Below are 21,467 nucleotides of genomic sequence, written 5' to 3' on the forward strand. Positions count from 1 at the left end.
TGAGACAGAACAGAGGCAACCTGAATAGTAGGCTTTCTGATGATTTCTCTACTGGTAGACTCTTCTGATAGCCCCAATTCCTTTTTTTGCTGCCACCCCCATCCCCAAGAAGTCAGTGGTTACCTGTTTGTTTTTACGTCTCTCTAATGTTCCCGTTTTGGAATGGCTTTTTCTACCATGATACATTTAGAATATGAAACTGCTTCACTGGTATATAGCTTGTGGTCAAAGGGAACAATTATTATTATTTTTAAGATTAAATATAATTCATTTTTTGTTATGTTTTAAGTTCTGAACTGTCTTCCTCTCTCCTTGTTCTAAATCTTCAGGGCAATTTTCCTTAATAATTTCTTGAAGTATAATATCTAGACTTTTTTTATTATACCTTTCATAAGGGAACAAATTATTTACAGATGAGGTTATTAGCATTTCGTCTCCTTATTTAAACTGAATACATGTGGTTTAACTTATCAGGCTCTTAATTCAGTATATGCTTTTAAGCTCCCATGATATACAAAGCACTGAGCTAGGCACTGGAAATAAAAAGACAAATGAAACCCAATCCTTCCCCTCTAGACGCTTTGTTCTACTGGAGGGAATACATTGCATAAACAAATACACATAACTCAAGGAAAATTGATGAGGGAGAGAGTACTAATTATTGAGGAGTTCAAGGAAGGCCTCATGGAGGATGTGACTTATGAGTTGAACCTTGAAGGCAAGGATTTCCCACTGAGAGGTGAGAATGAGTAGGCAATGTACCTTAAGAGTGGAGGGCAGTTTAAACTCATGGATTGGAGAGGGGGAGAACAGAAACAAGGAAATCAGTTAGTAGGCTGTTAAAGAAGTACAGGCAACAGAAAGTGAAGGGCCTGAACCATGATGATGACTGTGGGTGTAGAGAGGAGATGGATGTGAGAAAGTGGAGGTGAAATTGATCAGAGGTGGAAACTCTCCAATAACTGGTGCCTCCTCTTCCCAAATTAATTTTTATTCATTTTCTATATGTTTCACATATGCCTATATACGCATCTATGAGTTGTCTTTCTTGAGGGCCTGGATGGTTTCACTTTCATCTTTGTTTTCCCATGGTCCGGCACAGTGTCTTGCACACAATATGTGTTTAACAAATGCTTGTTAATTGATTGATGGGAAGCCAAAAGGAAGGCAGTTAGTTGACACAGTGGATAGAGTGATGAGCCTGGAATCGGGAAATTCTAGGTTCAAATCCCACCTCAGACACTAACGAGCTGTGTGACCCTGGGTAAGTCACTTGGCCTATGTCTGCTTCATTTCCCTCAACTATAAAATGGGGAGTATGATAGCACCTAACTTTCACGGTTGTTGTGAGGATCAAATGAGATATTTGTAAAGCGCTTAGCAAAGTGCCTGACACATGTTGTTGTTCAGTCATGTCTTACTCTTCATGACCCCATTTGGAATTTTCTTGGCAAAGATACTGGAGTTGTTTGCCATTTCCTTCTCCAGCTCATTTTACAGTTGAGGAAACTGAGGCAAACAGGGTGAAGTGACTTGCCCAGGGTCATACACAGTAAGTGTCTGAGGCCAGATTTGAACTCAGGAATATGAGTCTTCCTGACTCCAGGTCCAGCACTCTATCCACTGCACCATCTAGCTACCTTGGCACAAAGTAAGTACTTAATAAATGCTTAGTAGATAAACTCTGAGGTTATAAACTCGGTGTAAGGGGTGGGGGTGGGGGTGGAGATTGTGGTACACTCAGTAGAAATAGGGAATTTTTATAGGAGGGCAGGTTTAGAGGGAAGAGAAGGTGACCCATTTTAATAGATGTTCTGCTGTAGATAAAGGGGCTCTGGACTGGGAGTCAGTAGACCTGAGTTCAAGTTCTGACTGACTGTCACTACTTCTTGAGACTCAGTTTCCTCATCAGTAGAATGATAGAGATGGGGAGGATCTTAGAGCTTATCTAGTCCCAGTGGTAGTATTCTGTAGTTTTATGTGAGTTTTCCAGTGTCACTCTTAGTTCTGTTGATATTTACACAATAGTCCTGTGCCTTAGGTTTAATTCAGTCAGTCAGTAAACATTTATTAAATGCCTACTATGTGCCAGGCACTGTGCTAAGTACTGGGCATACAAAGAAAGTCCTCAGGGAGCTAACTATGTTCAAACAAGCTGTGTACAGGACCAATAAGAAATAATCAGCAGAAGGAAGGCACTAGAATTAAGAGGGATTGGGAAGGGCTTCCTGTAGAAAATGGGATTTTCCTTCTTCCTTGTTGACCCCAAGGTCACTCCTTGGTTCAAGGTCAAAAACCACCCTTTCCACAGTCACCTGCATCTCAGCTCGGTGGTTCTAGTTTCTCCTAGGGATCCACTAACATAAATCTCACAGAACCAAGCCATTTATTTCCTGATCTCCAACTTTTAGACCTTTTCTAATGGGTGTTCCCAAGAGCCTTGCTCAGTTTATCCAGCAATCTAATCCAGTTTTTGCAAAATGGTTTGCTTCTTTTTCATCTCTCTATCTTGGATCTCCTATGGGGCTTTGCTTTGCATGTCTAATCATACTCATTATATCCATCTTTAAAATGTTCTCATCAGTCCTGTTTCAGCCAAAGAGGGGGGTGGGAGGTATTTTTTTTTAAACTTTTTATTTATTTCATTAAATATTTACCAATTACATTACCATTTTTTAGCATTCATTTAAAACATTTTTTGAGTTCCAAATTCTTTCCCTACCTTGCACTTCTCCCTTTCCCCTTAAGGTAAGTAATGTGATAATTATTATGCTTGTGAAACATGTTATGCATGTGAAATATGTATTCTTTTACACGCAAAACATATTTGCAGTGTTGTAAAAGAAAACACAAAAAATCAAGAAAAATAAAGTAAAAAAAGTATGCTTCAATCTGTCCTCAGTGTTTATCAGTTCTCTTTCTGGAGGTGGATAATAGTTTTCATCATGGATCCTTGGATCATTGTCTTTTTAAAAAAATTAATTTATTTTTAGTTTTCAGCAATCACTTCCATAAGCTTTTGAGTTTTAAATTTTCTCCCCCTCCCTCCACACCTCCCTCCCCAAGACTGCATGCAATCTGATATGGGCTCTACATATACATTCCTATTAAGCATATTTTCACATTAGTCATGTTGTAAATAAGAATTGGAACCAATAGGAGGAATCACAAGAAAGAAGAACAAAACAAAACAGAAGAAAGAAAAGAGCCAATAGTATGCTTTGATCTACATTCAGACTGTTCTTTCTCTGGATGTGGATAGCATTTTCTATCATGAGATTTTTGGAGATGTCTTAGATCCTTGCATTGCTGAGAAGAACCAAGTCTATGAGAGTTAGTCATCACACAATGTGGCTGTTACTGTGTACAACATCCTCCTGGTTCTGCTCACTTCATTCAGCATCAGTCCATACAAGTCTTTCCAGGTTTTTCTGAAGTCAGCCTGTTCATCATTTCTTATAGCATAATAGTATTCCATTACATTCATATACCACAACTTGTTTGGCCATTCCCCAATTGATGGGCATCCCCTCAATTTCCAGTTCTTTGCCACCACAAAAAGAGCTGCTTTAAATATTTTTGCACCTGTGGGTCCTTTTCCCATTTGTATGATCTCTTTGGGATACAGCCCTAGAAGTGTAATTGCTGGGTCAAAGGGTATGCACATTTTTATAGCCCTTTGGGCATAGTTCTTGGATCATTGTCTTGATCAGAGTAGCCAAGTCTTTCACAGTTGATCATGGTTACAGTATTGCTGTTACTATGTACAATGTTCTTTTGATTCTGCTCACTTCACTTTGTGTTACTTCATATAAGCCTTCCTAGGTTTTTCTGCAACCCTCCTGCTTGTCATTTTTTCTAGCACAGTAGTGTTCCATTACAATCACATATCACAACTTGTTCGGTCATTGCCCAATTAATGGGCATTGGGGACAATATTCTTAAATCTACTTATTTTGGGGTATGCAGATCTCCTTAATATTAATTACATGGAGGGTAAATCCTTAAAACGATGCATACAAATAATACTTATTTCTCTCCCTTGAGTTTACAATATAAGAGCTCATTTTACATACAGATTGAAATATCTGAGAAATGTACATAGGTGATGGGAAGCTAGGTGGCATAGTCGACAGAACTCTGGACCTGGAGTCAGGAACACCTGAGTTCATATTTGGTCTCAGACACTTACTAGCTGTGTGACTTTGGGCAAGTCCCTTAACCCTGTTTTTCTCAGTTTCCTCATCTATAAAATGAGCTGGAGAAGGAAATGGCAAACCACTTCAGTATCTTTGCCAAGAAAGCCCCAAATGGAGTCACAAAACATTGACATGACTGAAATGACTGAACAGCATCAACATAGGTGATATAATCTGCTCCTTGAGTTATAATTCTTGAGATTGCAGTCCTTGGTCCTAAGGTTTTGATTTATACATAAAATTGCATAGTGAAGTAAAGAGTGAGAGAGAGAGAGAGTATGTGTGTGTGTGTATGTCACTGTCTACTGTAGGCTTTGAGTCCTTACTGCAACATGTGTCATGTGACTTATTCCAAAATGAATCCTTATGGGTCAAGGAGAGTAGTATTTTCTAGCATTAAAAAAAAAAAAAGTGCACTTATGAGGAGTCATATTTGAAAAGTGTTCCTCATTGATCCTTCTCCTTCATTCTAGGCCTACCCCTGATTCTTGGGTTGTTGGTGGATAATAAGTAACAGCTGACTAGAGTCATGAAGTCCAACTTTTTTTTTTTGAAGTTCAGCTTTTAAAATGGCTGAATATCTTCTATCTTATTCATTTATTATATGTCATTGAAAAAAAATTTCTCAGAAAGGCAGTGAGTGACCTGAAGTCTTAGAAATGATTCTTCTCCAAATATCATGGATATTGACCCAAAAGTTAGGTAGCTGGAATTTATTTTTGTACCAAATTTACATCTCTTGGTGAGGCAGTTTTTAGCCTTAGGGATATGTTCTTCTGGTTAATGGGAAGTGAATGCATAAATGGAGAGAAGATGACATATCTTAGGCAGGCAGTGCAAGCAATTGCCAAAATTTATTCGAAGCAAAGGGGTATAGTCTCTTGTCTTTGTGCGCCCACAAACTTTCCATTAAAATGAATGGGAATTATCCACACCCATGCGGAGAAAAATGGAAACTCAAGCATTTGAGAAAAGCAGTTTGCACATGGTACAAAACAGCGGCACTGACAACCTTCTGTGAACTTGGTCAGACCTCTTTACTGGACCTTGGGGGATTATCTTGACTCTGTATGTGGTCTGCTTTCACTTTACTCCAAAATTGACCAGATTTTCTTTAGCCGCAATGTACATCTTATATTTGATTGGCAATGGGAATAATCCTCCTTCAATTGACAAGAGCTACAGTTCTTTGTCAGGGTCACACAAAGAGGCACATCCCTGTCTCGTTTATGTTAGGGATTTAAACTTCTGGGGAATCAGTTTAAATATTGCATGTGGCAAATAATCGGAGGGAATCCTTTCTTTTAATCTCTAAAGCAGTTGTAGCAGTTGTCACAAAAAGTGACAATTGACAGTGTCAGCTGAGAAAAATAGAGAACACGTCAATGTGATCCTGTTTTGGAAAACAATGAAATAAATGTTTTGGACTTTATCGATTAAAGGAGAAAAAATGAGGTAAAAGATCATTTTTCTTCTGGGAGTCTCTTCCTTTCTCTTCTACTCCCCCTTTTTCTGTTAGAACAGATTGGTCAGGGTATATGGGAAGGAGAAAGATTTATTAAAGCCTCATGCCTGCTTTCTTTTGCCTACTGTCTTCTCTCTTTAGGGGTTCGTGCTGGCCGTTACTATCATCCGAGAAGCGGTGGAAGAGATCCGATGTTACATGCGGGACAAGGAAGTGAACTCCCAGATCTATAGCAAGCTCACAGCGAGAGGTCAGCTTTTTGGCTCCTGCTTTCTGCCTCTGCTTGCTGCATCCTGCTGCTGACTACTGGGGCAGCGGGGGTCGCAGCTCGATCAACTGCACTGACAGTAAAGGAGGCAGAGTTCAAGGCCTTGGGCAGACAGGCGAAGGGGCACGTGGCTCTGTGGTCACTTCATTGCCTGGTACAAGGGAGGCATCTCCCTGCAGGTCTGATGCGCTCAAGGGGGTGGAGAGTGGATTTTAATGCAGTATAGGATAATTTTTGGGATGGCACAGACAGTTAAAATCTCCAACATCCCTGTTCTGCTTGTGTGCCTTAAAATTCATTAGACAAATGTTAAGGTGTCATGCATTAAAACTTTGCAATGAAGTTTCCCACTTTAGTCCATAGCCTCAAGGCCTGGGCTCTGGGGAGGCAATTGGGGTAGAGGTGGGAAAAAATGTTCTTCTCTTCATGTTTCTACTAGCATTATAGGGACTGCTTGGGCTATAGCTATATCACTGAGCACTCTGTATTCACAAATGCATCAAGTAAGGTCAGGGATGGTAGTGAGGAGGAAGAAGAGGAATATTCAAGAAATTAATCACTGGTTATTTTGAAACCAAAATTGAAAAAGTGTTGCTTGAATAGACACCAAATTCTCCTAAGTATACTAAATGTGCATTTCCTCCCAGAATAGACCATTATAAAGAGACAGTTTGATGCAGTAAGAGCCCTGGAGTTGGAAAGCCAAAGGCCTGAATTTGCAAATTGACTTTTGTGAGATGTGAGCTGTGTGTCCTTGGACAAGTAATTTGATACCACTGAGCTTTGGTTTCCTTTACTGTAAAACGAAGTTAATAAAACTTGCATTATGTGTGACCTTAGGCAAGTCGTACCTTTGTGGGCTTCAGTTCCACAAAGGGTTAAACTAGATGACTACTGATGTTCCTTCCAACTCTTAAATCTGTGATCCTCATTACTAATGATCATAGTGTAAGTTAAAATCCTGTATCAATGAGTTGTTAGTATCCTCAAATCTACCATTCTACTGAGAGATTGGGAGATTTTTCACTTGTATATAAATTGTGACAAGTGGATAGGGCTCTGGAGTTGGAGTCAGGAACACTAGGGTTCAGATGCTGCTTTAAACACTTGCTAGTTGCGTGACCTGAAAAAAGTCATTTAAACAATCTACCTTAGCTCTTTCTTCTTTAAAATGAAGGGATGAGATATGGCTTTTAAGGTTCCTTCTAGCTTTAAATCTGTGATCTTTGTGAATACATATAATTTCCTAGACTCTCGTATCTCATTGACTAAAGTTTCTATCTAGAAATCTGGGCTACAGATTTTTAGGATTTGGGGTAAGAAATAAGATGCTTAAGGTTTAGGGTAAAAGGAAAATTAGGAGCTGGACAGGTTACAATACCCAAGGGTTATGAAACCTTCTGTTGTAGAACTGAACAGATTACAAGTTTCACCAGAAAATTAAATAATAATTTGCCTTTCGGTCAGGATCATTAATTCCACAAATATTTATTGAACAAAGACTGTTCCTCACCTTCAGATTTATACTCTAGTGGGAGGGATAAGATAAGATGCAAAAGCAGTAAAGATGCCAAGAAGAGGGATAGGGTGCTTCTGTATCAGTTTACATATAAATTGTTTTTTTTTGGGGGGGGGCGAAGTAGTTTGAATAAAACAATGACTAGATTTTCATCAAAGGAAAATATACTTTGAACTTTTAAATTGTAAACTTCAGATTATCCAGGGCAGAAGAGCTTTATGCAGTGTGTTTGGGAGAATTTTTCCAGTTTACCAGATTGCAGATTTGCTGGTTTCTTAAGGGGACCAAAGAATTGTAAATTAGTATGGAATTGTTTTGCTAAAGAAAGCTTGCATCTATACTGTACTTAGGAAACTCTGGTGTCTTTGAAAAAGAATTCAGTATAATCTTTACGAGGGCAGGTGCTTGTGTGCTTTCTGTGTCAGTAATCACGAGGCCACTTCAGTGTGTTTTTTTGTAATCACTGTATATTAAATCCCCCTTTAATAACATATTCTTACTATAACGTTTAAAATGCTTGGCAACCGACAAAAGCCCCATTCGAGAGGGGGCAATACATCTATTTAGAAGTAAAGAGGAGTTGCCTTCTGGATTCTATTCATGGTTCTATCTGAGCTCTGACCTTTTCTTTAGTTCTTTTCATATTGCAATTACTTTTCTCATGAATGATTTTTCTCCCCCTACCCTTTAACTGCACGAAGTTCTTGAAAAGATCCTAAGGAGAATTGGCAGATGGCTCTAGCATTGAGAACTTGTCTTTCTTTGTTTTGTTTCCTTTGTGGTCTGTAGTCTCAATTGTGGGAGCAATATTGAGAGTTGGAAAATACAGTAGGTGTAGGGGACAGAACATAAAACCAGAGACCAGACCACAAATGTGTGTTTTTGTTTTCAGGCAAAACAAAGAGAAAAATGTGTCAATTTGGAAAGTGATTGAGGGGGAGCTAAGTTATTTGATACTGGTCAGGGGGCTGGGTGAAGGATCATGTGCTTCAACTGGAAGCTTTCAGACAGAGGAGTAAAAAGAAGCCTTTTCTGACCTTAATATTTCATTATCTACATGGATTGCTTTATAAAGCACGTAAATGAGCTTTTCCAAAATCTTTTCTGAATTCAATATTTTCCTGTGTTTGGTAGCAAGAATATTGACTACTTTGTCTCAAATTTGTATATATCTATGGTTGTTGTGCAGTAATGATGTTAATGGATTTGTTCCAGCTTTTCTCTTGAAACTCAGTCTTTCAAATACACACACACCAGTGTCTGTATCTGTATACTACGTACACATGTGTTATATATATGTGTGTGTATATATACGTATAAATATGTGTATGTGTGTGTGTGACACAAATATTTACAAGTTTAAAGAAAGATAATTACACTAGTGCATTTCCTGGTAGAAACTACAAAATTTTTCAATTTTTAAATTTTTTTTAATTGAAACAAAAAACTTGCTTGCTTAAAAGAAACCTGAAGTTAAACAATAGTATAATTAACCTTCAAATAATAAAAAAACTCCTTAAGTTAGAAAAAAGCAGGCAAAAACTTTGAAAGGTAACACTGCCTTAATATTTTAGAACCAGTTGTCTCAGTCAAGACATTTGAGTATCAAAGGATATTAATAATGTATTACCTATATTAGGAATAACTGTAGTTTGCTCGATAAGAGGTCTCTGAAGTATCTTAAAAGCTAGAGTTTTTATTTGGCAAATCTGTTTTCCTTTCTGATGCTGTTTTCTTTTGAATTGAGTAGTCATTGAAGATTGTTTTAACTGCTTGCTTAAATCCTGTCCTTTTTTTCTGCACTCCCAAACCACATAATTTTCCTTTTAAATGTGAAGATCTTTAGGCCGTTTTGAAGTATAATGATAATAGTAACTCAGACTTACATGGTGATTTAAGGTCTATAAGATGCTTATCCCAATGGGTCTTAACTCTCAATTAATTTTATTATTTCTTTGTTAAAGTGTCATTGAACAATATGTGTTTGACACAAAATTCCTAATAGCTCCTTTCAGTTCTGTAGTGCAAAGAGTACTGGATTGGGTGGTTAGGAGACTTGAGCAGTAAAGCTGATTTTGATAGCTGTGTGATCATTTTTTTCTATTTTCTTTCTCCAGACCTCAGTTTCATCCCTTCTAAAATGACATATTGAATTAGATTATTTTTTAAGATTCCCTTCTAGCTCCAAAACACTGTGATTTTGTTATTAAAAAAAAGAAAATCTCTGCTTGAATTATTTTTCCTGGTATATGAACTAATCTTTCTACTCGTGATGAGTCTGTGATATTATGTGCATTTTTTGAGTATGTGTTTACATAGTAGGAACATAGCCATCAATGCACCCATGCTCCCAAATGCTGCTCTGGTGAATTCATTCCTAGTTATGCTGATAGCTTAAGCTGAGTGGATTGTCCTGAGCTGGAGAAGTATCTATTTAGCAACATATATTTCAAAGTCATCATACCTCGGAATCAGGAAACCTGAATTCTACCCTATCCCTCCTGTCCACTTATTGTGTGATTGTGGGTACTGGTCATTTCTCCTTGGGTCTCAGTTTGCTCATCTGTACATGATTTCCAAGTTACTTTGTAGCTTTTGTGTTCTCTGACTTCAAATATGGCTTCTAGCTTTCAGTTATTGGGCCTTACCATGTAAAATGGATTAAATCAGATTAGGTTTTATTTCCCTAGTGAGGTGGACTGGATTAAGAGAAATACTGGCTTAAATTTCCTATCTTCCACTCAAGTGAGATAACATTGTTAAAGTGCTTAGCATACTGCCTGGAACATAGTAGGAGCTATATAAATGCTTTTCCTCCTTCCCTTCCCCATCTTGGCATAGTCTTAGTGAATCTCTTAGGGTAATATAGCTTGCTATAGGCCTGCCAGACCCCATATCTTTTTTTTTTCTTTTTAGGTAGTTGGTGTTAAGTGACTTGCCCAGGGTCACACAGCTAGTTAAGTGTCAAGTGCTTGGTCTGCGGTCAGATTTAAACTCAGTCCTCCTGACTTCAGGGCCAGTGCTCTATCCACTGCACCACCTAGCTGTCCCTAGACCCTATATCTTGATTTTACTTTTATAAGCTTAATAACAGAGGTATAGACATGTGGATACAATTGCCAGTACTTCCCTAAACCTTGTATGTGCAGCAGCCATCATATTCCTTGAGATATGTTTACCAAATTCCTAGACTAATGGTAGTTATCCATTATGTGCTGTTAGCAGTAATCACATCCCATGTACTGATGGAAGATAAAAACCAGGAAAGGGGTTTATGCTTGGTTCCATAGTCAACAGAACCACCCCAAATTTTTGAACAGGAAGATGACATGATCAAGAATGAATAACAAGGCAGCCAGTGAGCGCAAAGCAGAGCTGAGAATGTCAAACGTCCTGGCAGACAGTGGGTAGTTTACTAAAGATTTGGGATGTATCAGGGGAGAATAATTATTGAATTCATGAAATGTTTCTGTTTACATTTGTAGTTACAAAACTAATAATTGAAATCACTGCTTTTATTTTGATTATAGCTGTTAGCAAATTAAAATGATCTATTTCTATTTCTCTCAAGCCTCCTTGAATTTCTCTGATCTTGCATTTCACACCAGGGAAGCCAGTCTCAACAATACTTTCATTGTATTAACACTTCTCATCAAGGCAAAAGGCCTTAATTAGGGAAACAAATAATTAGCCTAGAAAAAAGAAGTTCAGGCCAAAACACAATTAATGCAGTTGCTAATTGTTTTTTTCCCTGCTGTAGAGTGTGTGAATTGGTTTTGCATCGTGCTTCATAAAACAAAGAAAGGGCAACGACTCATCTTAAGTATTGGTCTTTATGGTTACTTGAGCATATATGGATGAGTGCCCTTTCTGAGTTAGTGTATATAATGCCGCTTGGGGGTGCTACACTTTGTTACTGCCCACTATAGATTCAAAGATTAATAAAGTTGATTCCTTTCACTCTATCTAAAACACAAAATAGTACTGTCAGCTCAAATATCTCTCCATTTGTTTAGAGCAAAGGTTCTTAACCCTGGGGTTCATAAATTTTGCTTTGAAAAAATAATAACTGTATGTTAACATAATTGATTTACTTTGTAATCATATATTTTTTAAATGCATTTAAAATGGTTATTTTAAGAAGGGGTCCAAAGGCTTAACCAGACTGCCTGCCATAGGAGTCCATGACACAAAAAAGGTTAAGAATCATTGGTTTGAAAAAGCATCTTTTTTTTTTCTGTAGATTAGGTTATTTTGCACATTGTGCATTGAATTTTGAGGCCCTTGTGTGAATAACTTGGCTGGTTTTGTGGACTAGACTCCACATTTTTGGAATCTTTCAGACAACTAGGTTTGTGGAATATTCTCTAATAGATAATTATTTAGCTTAATTTAAAGCACCCAATTGAAGTCTTCTGTTCATAAAGGCAGTGCAATTTCTATTTTTCAAGTACAAATGATGTTCTAGTTTGGAAGATTCTTTTGTTTGTTTTTAAAGACAGTTGAAGTGGGGGGGGTGCATTTTTTGTTATTGACAGGAAAAAAGAAATGAAAAACCACGAAGAGGTCACATCCCTCAAGGGCTCCTTGTGATGGTTTGCATCTTAACTCTTTGCTAGTCTTGTTTCAACAATTTTTTGCCAAACTTTGAACCTAATTCTTTTCTATGAATTATCTGGATAGAGATCTGAAAATTCTCATCTTAGGTGCTTTCATGAGATTGTTGACTATTTTGGAAAGCACCACATTTAACCTTTGATCCCTAATGTTTACCATTTTGGTCTTTGGATTGATTAAAAACTCTAAAGATTGCCACATGGAATCATACTCACAGCTTCTCTTTGTTCCCCCCCCCCCCAAATAAGTCTTTCTGTGAGAGTATTAGAGGGCTTAAATAACTCTGCAAAATGGGTGTGTGGGTGTGGCTGGGCACTAGGAATCTAGCCAATGACTTATTTAATAAGCCTGCCTGGATGTTAAACATGTACATTCATGTACATCAGTTTTTGAGGGAAGAGTTTGTTGTTTAAGTAAACAACAGCAAAAAGTACTCAAAGCTAGTAGTGGTATTTATGATGAAACTTTTGGTCTTTTCAAAATATCTTCAGCTGTTCTGTACCATGAGGAATGAAATCGATTCTATTTGAATTGGAAAATTTCAACTTTAACCTTTGATGAACTTTGGATGTATCTATAGTGCCCAAGTCTCATTTAATGCTAACTTGGGGAAATGTTCACATGCCATAGAATTTACAGGAGAATTCCATTCATCACTGTCAAAGTCAGATTAAAGTGTGAGTTAAAAAGTAATACATTAACCAGGGCTGATGCTAAGGATTGCTTTTGTAGATCTCTAAAAACAATCAGTGTCTTGCATATAGTGAAAAATAGAAGTATAGCTAGTTGTATTTGGGGGGTCACAACATATGCCCACACATTCCAGGGCTAGAGAATTTATTTTTAATTTTTTCCCCCGTGTTCTACACTTAGAGGGAAGAATTGCCTTTTAGTTATTAACCTGAGAAACATCTGGTCTCTCCCCTCCAAGCAGACAAACTACTCTTATTCTAAAGATTTCACCCATGCAAGACCAGAAGTTGTTTACGAAAGGCATTGATTCCATTTGCAAAGAAAAGGGAAGCAGAAATATTAATAAAACATTTTCTCCTTGTTTTAAGCAAGGGGAAGTGTATGAAAACTGATGGGATGAATTTATTTTAGAAAAGATTATATGGTTAATGATATAGATTGCCTCCATTAGACATTTCCCACTTAAACCCTTAGGAAAGTCTCTAAGCTCCTGTGTGGGAGCAAACTCTTTTAAGACACTATATGCTAGACTTTAGCTTCTAGTGAATTGAAACATTCCATGATTCAAAAGCATGGCTTTTGCAAGAGAACAGTAATGATATTTTTCTTGGGTAAAGGATCCTTGCTTCTCTATATAATAGTACTAAAGGCTCACATATAGATAGCATTTTAACATTTGCAAAGTACATTTGTCACAACTTTACTGTAAATGACATAGTATAAAGAACATTGTTATCTGTTTTATACAGAACAAAACTGAAGTCTGGAGAGTTTTATTTAAATTGGTCAGTGTTAGTCAGTAAACAGCAGTCAGGACTGTTTCATTTCTAATCATTGCTCTTGCCACTGAATCATGCTGCCTCTGTATTATTACATTATCCAAGATTTAACATTCATTTATTTCTATTGTAAGTGGATGTGGGAGGCAGGAGGAGTAGGCATGAAGAAGAAGGTACTTTGAAAATCTGGCTGCTAATTTTTCTTTTGTGTACCTGTGAAAGCCACACAGTCTCATGGTGTACAAGGCAGAAAACACTATGCATTTGTTGTAAATAACAATCATAAACAATTGCAAAGTGGAAAAAACCATCACAAATGTACTTTTAAAATCTAGTTGTAAATTTTACTTGACTGTGATTTCTAACTAGAAAGAAAGCATCTGCCTCATTGCTTTTACTTACTTGTTCTTTGAGGACATGTAGAAGACTTAGAAATAATGTTCAAAGTAGTGCTTGTAGGTTTTAAATTACATCTCATGAATTGAACAGTCTTCTCTGAGTGTTCTAGAAGGATATATTGGAGAGGCAGCCTAGGGTAGTGGAAGGAGCCGTGGTTTGGAATCAGGGGAACCTGGGCTCTTGTGTCCCTTTCTATGTCATCCCTCATTGTGCTAATCTCTGACCCCATTTGCTCAGCTAGTGTTACTTCCAGGTTCCTCTTCTCTTCTCCCTCCCCCCATTTTTCCCAAATAGACAGAGCTCTGTTACCAGAGCACTGTCCAAACCACAAATATCCCACAGTTGCATCCCTCATTTTCAACATGGGCCATTGATGCCTATTTTTAGCAGTAGACGTTACAGTATGTGGGGAAATCCAAACTTGTTAGCATCACTGATCAGGTATGCAATTCTATGAGGCTTAATTTTTTAAAAAAGACAATCAGATATGCGCTCGCGCGCTCTCTGTCTTTCCCTCCCTCCCTCCCTCCTCTCTCTCCTTTTCTCCCCCCTCTATTTCCTCCCTCTGTCTCTTTCCCTCTTTTTTCTATCTCTCTCCCCTTTCTCTTTCTCTCTTCCCCTCACCCCCCCCTTTCTCATTCCCCTAACTTCTTTTTCTCTCCCTCCCCCTCTCTGTCTTTCTCCCTTCTGGTGGTGAGTTAGCTGATGAATGGTCAGGTACAGTAGGAGTGTTTGTATGAAATGTCTGCCTGCTGGGGTCAATCAGAAACCGATTTCCAAACACAATGGATTAAAGAGGTTTTTGTTGAGGTAGAGCAGGCTGGGCAAGGCAGAGTTCAAATGAATGGAAAATAAATCAGGAGTCTATCCTGGGAGGAAAAATCAAAACCTGGCAATTAAACATTCTGATCTAATTGTTAAATTAAAGCTTGTAACTAGGTTTAAAGAAACTGGGCATAGGAGAGATATTTTGGGGGTCAGACCACCAATGTAAATTTTGATGATGAAACCTTTTTGTTGTTATTGTTGAGTCATTTTAGGCATGCCTAATTCTTTGTGACCCCATCTGGGGTTTTCTTGGCAAAGATACTGGAATGGTCTGCCATATCCTTCTCCAGCTCATTTTACACATGAGAAACTGAGGCAAACAGGGTGAAGTGACTTGCCCAGGGTCACGTAAGTGTCTGAGGTCAGATTTGAACTCGTGAAGATGAGTCTTCCTGACTCCAGGCATGGCACTCTATCTACTGTACCACTAGCTGCCTCATAAAACCTTAGGCAACTTATATTTGTACTTGGGAAGGAAGCTGAGGAACCAGTGGTGAGTATGGTATTGGTACAGTCGTAAGAAACACTTGGTACTAGAGTTGAGAAGGTCATCATTCTGCTCCTGGCTGTCACTAGTTTGTTGTGTGATCAAAGAGAGCATATACCTAGGGCCGGAAAGGACCTTAGAGGTCATGTTGTCCAGCCCCCTCATTTTGTAGAAGAGGAAACTGAATCAGGCGCAGAGGGAAGCGACATCTTTGGACAGGTCCCTTCTGTTCCCTGGTTAATCCATGAGATGAGGATTGAAATAAATGATCTATAATGATGTATTCTTTACTACCACCCTGCTCCTAATCTCTCCCTATTGAAATCCTACCCATGCTTTGAAATCCAGGTCCAAAGTCACCTCCTCCAAGCTGCCTGCCCTGATCTTCTTCCCTAACAAGACATTTTGTATGGCATTTTGCTTATAACTAACTGTACCTTAAGGTGCACTGAACACATTCTATTTTACAGCATAATTATGTGTGTGTAATGTTTTCTCTACTACATTGAAAGCATCATTCAATCCAGCAAATTCAGTTCAGCTCTTAGTGGCTAGAGCTTTCTACTTGGAGTCAAGAGTACCTAAGTTTGAGTCTTTCCTTGCACATTTACTAGCTGTATGATTCTGGCCTCTTTGAACATCAGTTTCCTCATCTGTAAAATGAGGATAATAATGTATGTAAAGTGTTCTGCAAACTTAAAAGTTTTATGTAAGTTCAAGGTATTAATAATGATAATAATTTAAGAAACTTTAAATTTAGTGTCTTCTGTGACCAAGTCACTGTGCTAGGTACTGAGAATACAAAGATGAAGAATGATAAGGTTCTTGAGTTGGGGCAGGGAAGGGTACCTTCAAAGTACACAAACCAGTACAAAGCAAAGGAGAGTGTGATAGACGTAAAGGAGAAATCCAACATGGTGTTCTGGGAATATTTCAGAAGGGAGAGGTTAAATGGCTTGCTTTCAAGCAAGGGAAAGCTTGTTCATGGAGGAGATGACCCTGGAACTAAGCCTTGGAGAAAGATGGGCAGAGATGACAAGGGATCGTGTTTTGGGGATGAGTGCTATGGCCTGTATCCATGTGATTAAGAAAAAAACCAAAAACCCAGGACAAGATTAGAAAAGAGCTAGTAATTTAGATTGGAGGTATTGTGTGAAGAAGGAAAGAATGTGTGGACTAAGGTTGGACAGGTAGATCTGTGCCAGATTATAGAGAGCTTTAAAGGCTCAGCTGAGGAGTTTGTATTTTATGTTAGAGGGTTAGGGGGAAGGAATAAGCATTTATATAGCATCTGCTGTGTGCTAGGCACTGTATGTACTAAGTGCTTTACAATTATTATCTCATTTGATTCTCAAAACAACCCTGGGAGATAGGTGCTATTATTATCTCCGTTTTTCAGTTGAGGAAACTGAGGCAAACAGAGGGTAAGTGCCTAGGTCACACAGCTAGTAAGTGACTGAGGCTGGATTTGAACCTAGGTTTTCCTGACTCCAGGGCTAGCACTCTATCCATTGCACTACCTAGTTGCCCCTGTTAGAAGCAATAAGGAACTCATTAAACCTTTTTTTAAACTAGGGAGTGATATGCCTACGCCTGTGCATTAGAAAGTTTATTTTAATATCTGTGTGAAGGATAGATCAGATAGAGTCTAGAGACAGGGAGTACAGAGAACAGCTTTTTAATACTTCAGGTGAGATGTGTTGACAGCCTGACTGGGGGGTGGTAGCAGTACCAGTGGGTGGGATGTGAGCTAGGGATGTTATGGGGGTAGAAATGAGCATACTCAGCAGCAGTTTGTGTGTGTGTGTGTGTGCGTGTATGTATGTATGTGTGTGTGTGTGTGTGTGTGTTTGTAGTAGAATAAAGGATAAAGAATACAAATGACAGAGGTTTTGAGCTGGGGGCAGTGGTGTTTCAATAGAAATTGAGGAGTTGGAGGAGTCTTGTTGAGGTGATGGATTCACTGTGGGACTCCTTGAGTATGTGGTACTAGGAGGGAACCGTGGCTTATTCCTTTGTTTCCCCCCAGTAGCTGATGCAGTGATCTATACATAGTGGATACTTAACAAATATTATTAATTTAAATTTTTTTTGAACAGGAAGTTTTACTAAAAGAAAAGATAAACCCATCCTATAGTTTCATAGTGAACATCTATTGGTATCACTTATAGTCTCAGGTTATGAAATCTTTGCATGTCAGGTTCTTTATTGACATGAACCTTTCCTGCAAAAGTAACTTTTACAGTTAAATTGAATTTTAAGGTCCCAATACTCAATGATTTTATGGGAAAGAAAAGCTCTAAGAAGGTAAGAGCTGTGCTAATTTATGGTCTGACCAGTGAGTGATAGAGATACCTGTGCTGCTTCAGCTCAAGAAGAGATCTGAGGACATTCTAGTAATTACCATGTGTCCCTTTCAAAGGATAATGAATTGTTAATTATTATCTGAAAATGGTTTTTCTCATAATTACAGAAATGCAAAATGAGACAATTTTGAAATATTATGTTGCACTCAACAATGAAATAGTCAATTTCAGTCATCAGTGTTGGGGTTGTTGGGGCAACAGGAATTTTATTCAATTAATTTGTTCAGTCAGTTTGTCAACTAGCATTCATTAAGCACCAACTGTATGTCAGGTAATGTGCTAGGTACTGGAGATATAAAGACCAAAGGGAAACAGTCTTTGCCCTCAAGGAGCTTACATTCCACTAGGGGAATGCATGTTGAGATAAATTCAAGACATACAAAGTAAGTGCAATGTGTTAAAGGGAGTGGGGTGGAGAAAAACTGGGGAAATCAGGAAAAAGGTCCAAGAGATAGAGATTAAAAAGGAGAATATTGTGGGTTTGGAAGAAAACTAGTGCAAAAACATGGACTTCAAGAGAGATGTTGTGTTATACGGCCAACAGACAAATGCAAAGTGCATCATAGAGAGGAGTGATCAGCCTGGAAAGGTAGGCTGGAGCCAGATTTTGAGGGGTTTTATGTGTCATACTGGGGAGTTTATATTTTAACCTCGAGGTGATAGGCAGTCACTGGACCTTCTTGAGCAGTAGAATAGCATGGTCAGACCTGTGCTTTAGGAGTATAAATTTGGCAGTTTTGTAGAGGATATATTAGAGAGAGGAGAGTCTGGATAGAGGAGACAGATTACAGGCTATTGAAGTATTTTAGATAAAAGGTAATGGCCTGAACTATGGTGGATGTAGTATGAGTAGAAAGAAGGAGGCAGATGCAACAAATATAGAGGAGATAAAATTGATAAGATTTGGCAACTGATTGCATTTATGGGATGAATTAGAAGGAAGAGTTGAAGATAACTTTGAGGTTGCAACTCTGGGGACTGGAAGAATTTTAATTTCATGAATCCTTATTCTATTATTCCTCTAAGCTTTTATCATCTGTAAGTTTGATAGGCATGTCAATATTCATATCCAAGTCATTGATAAAATTGTTAAATAGCACAGGGCCAACCACAGGTAACAGAGGCAAGACCCTGGAGATCTTCCAAGTTGATATTAAACTCTTGACTGCTCTTTGGGTCTGGCTTTCCATCCAGTTTGGAATCTACCTAATTTAATTATTGTATTGCCTCCCCTCCCCCAACTTTTCTCTCTTTTTCTCATCCTGAGACCTTTATTGAATGTTTTCAGAAAATCAAGGTAAATGATATCTATAATGTTACCCTGATTTTCCAGATAATAAACTTGTTCCCCTCCTCCCCAAAAAAGGAAATAAGGTTAGTTTGGCTTGAACTGTCCTTGTGGAAGCCATGCTGACTCTTTATGAGCACTTCTTCTCTTTCTAAATATTGATTAGTGTTGAAGCAAATAGAGTGAATCATTCAGTGTTGTTTAGTGATCAATTTGATTTGAATTCTACTTTTATTACTTATATCAAAAAGCTCTTTGGAGAATGGTTGCCTGTTAAAGACATCTCTCCATCAATCAAGTTTTCTCATTTCAGACAAGAATTCTGGGTTTGATGTGCTTTTGTAGAAATAATTCCAGAAAGCTCCAGGGATTACCACATACTCTACAAGGTTGGTAGCAACAGTTGGTTAAATTTTAAAACTTTAGCTAAATCCACTGCATTACCGAATTTCAATTATTTATAAATTTGAAACCTCATTTTTTTTTGCTTCTATACTAGCTATCTGTTTATGAATATGATCTAGAATTTTGCCAAGAATTGAAGTCAAGTTCACTGGCTTATAGTTTTCAGTTTCTATTCAGTTTTTTTCTTTTTAAGAAAATGGGATAAAAGCCTTTCTTTAAGGAATGTGATAGTAAATATTTAACAGCCGGTTCTATAGGAAAAAAATATACATGACACACTTTTAAGTTTAATCTACATTATTAACATTTTCTGCATCATTTTCTGAAGTCTAGACAGCCAACACAGCAATAAATCAAGACCTTATTTGTAGCATTTGCTCATTTCCAAGGCGAAAATGTTTTTACTGACAATTGAATAATTTTAATTGTGAGTTTGAGCTGGCTTGAGTGCACTCCTGCTTTCTATAACCCTGTGGTGCTTTCAAAGATCACTGACTCAAAAATAGTATTTACCATTTCTTTTAATATCTAAAGAAGTTGTTTGCCTATAATCTCATTTGGTGATCTAGGACTCATGCAAAATTACCTTTTTCTCCATAATTATTGGAAATATGATTGTCAGTCCTTGCCTTTCTAACATTTCCTCTGAAGAATTTGGGTGGCAAAGTGCTTAGGGGTCATGATTTCATCTCCTGAGCTGTCTTTCTCATCTCTTTCCCAGTTTAACACCTTAATTGCCATTTTTTTGGGGGCACCTCTTAATACCTTGAAAATCACCCCCAACTTTTTTTCCCTACTTTCTACTAACCTTTTACCTCTATTACCAATTTGTTTTATTTACCTTGTCTTACTTTGCCTTGATAACAATCTTTGCCTTCTTTCTGAATCCTCACTCTTCATCTCTTCCTTCCGCTGCTGCTTCTCCTTAGGTTCCTCCACCTTCTCTTCATCCTTAAATCTTTCTGCCTCAATCTCCTATTCTTCCTCTTCTTTTTTTCTCCTTTAAATTGAATCATCCTTTAGCAGGACTCCTTCTCTACCTTCAGTCTTTGCTGGAGTCCTCCAGAACGTCTCCTCCTTAAATTTAATCTCTGACCTTCTTAGTAATTCATAAGCCCAACAAATCACTCCCATAATTCCTTTTTCATCTCCTTGCCCATATTTTTGTACAACTCTTCTTTGGAAGTTGGATGTAGATTACAGTCTTGGCTTTCTTGTTACCATGTCAGGTAGAGAGATCAGCTAATTCAGTCCTTACATTTTACAAAGGCAGAAACTGAGATTCAATGCAGATAAATTATTTGTCCAGCATTACACAAGTAGGTGGTTGTAGTTCTTCTGAAGAGGAACAGAATCCTGTGGGAAGTCTGTGCCACAGTGCTGAAGCATTGAATGGCTTTTAAGAAAATCCTATTTGGTAGATAAAATTCTTTCAGGGAAAGCAGATGGAGTTTCAGAAAAGGACCATTTTTATTGAGGGAGAAATCTCTGCTCAAGGTGGATCTTTTCTGAGGAAAGTATTAAAAAGATCACAGATCTGGAAGGACCCTTAGACTAAGTTCATCTGGTCCAACTCTTTTACAGATGAGGAAACTGAGGCACAGAGAGGTTAAGCTATTGGTCAAGGTCACACAAGTAGTAAGGGAACCAAGTAGGGCTTGACCTCAGGTTCTGTGATGTGAAATTCTGCGTGCTTTTGTCTGTCCTGCACTGCTTGCCATAATTAATTTGTGTGAAAGCTGCATGCATGTTTGAGTTTTAGGAGCACTGGGCAATAGACACTTGCTCAATACTTGCTGAACTGGATTTTATGAATGATTTGGCTTCGACATGATGGAGGCTGTTTCTTCTCCACAGGCACGATGAAGGTGAAGAGTTCTGGCATCCAAGTGGGAGACCTTATCATCGTTGAAAAGGTTAATATAAACACGTGGCTATTGAAATTCTTCTGTCAGTGTTGGCGTGCACCAGTTAACCTGAATGTGTAATTTGTGGATTGAAAAGCTAGTTGTGTGTTTACTATTTGGTATTAAATCTAATTCTTTTTCCTGGACACATTTTATCTTCTACTTCATTAGGAAGTTGGGGAGCAAGGTGGGGAATTCTGTAGTCTGTATGTAATCACTAGTAATAACATGGTGGTGGATCCCAAAT

At 38.0% G+C, this 21,467-nt stretch overlaps 1 protein-coding gene across 3 annotated transcripts in view; it reads left to right on the top strand.

Moving 5' to 3' along the window:
* The window catches only part of ATP9A (ATPase phospholipid transporting 9A (putative)), a 159,526-nt gene that overhangs the window by 37,949 nt on the left and 100,110 nt on the right, over positions 1-21,467 (top strand). For 2 of the 3 annotated variants that reach the window (XM_027850773.1, XM_027850775.1), the window contains 2 exons: positions 5,806-5,914; positions 21,171-21,229. In XM_027850773.1, the coding sequence (XP_027706574.1) occupies positions 5,806-5,914; positions 21,171-21,229 (168 nt within the window). Of the gene's footprint in view, positions 1-5,805; positions 5,915-19,228; positions 19,298-21,170; positions 21,230-21,467 lie in introns of those variants that run through there. The other variant, XM_027850783.1, reaches the window with a different exon arrangement.

Source organism: Vombatus ursinus, unplaced genomic scaffold, assembly GCF_900497805.2.
Source record: "Vombatus ursinus unplaced genomic scaffold, bare-nosed wombat genome assembly UNPS02000580.1, whole genome shotgun sequence".
NCBI lineage: Eukaryota > Metazoa > Chordata > Mammalia > Diprotodontia > Vombatidae > Vombatus > Vombatus ursinus.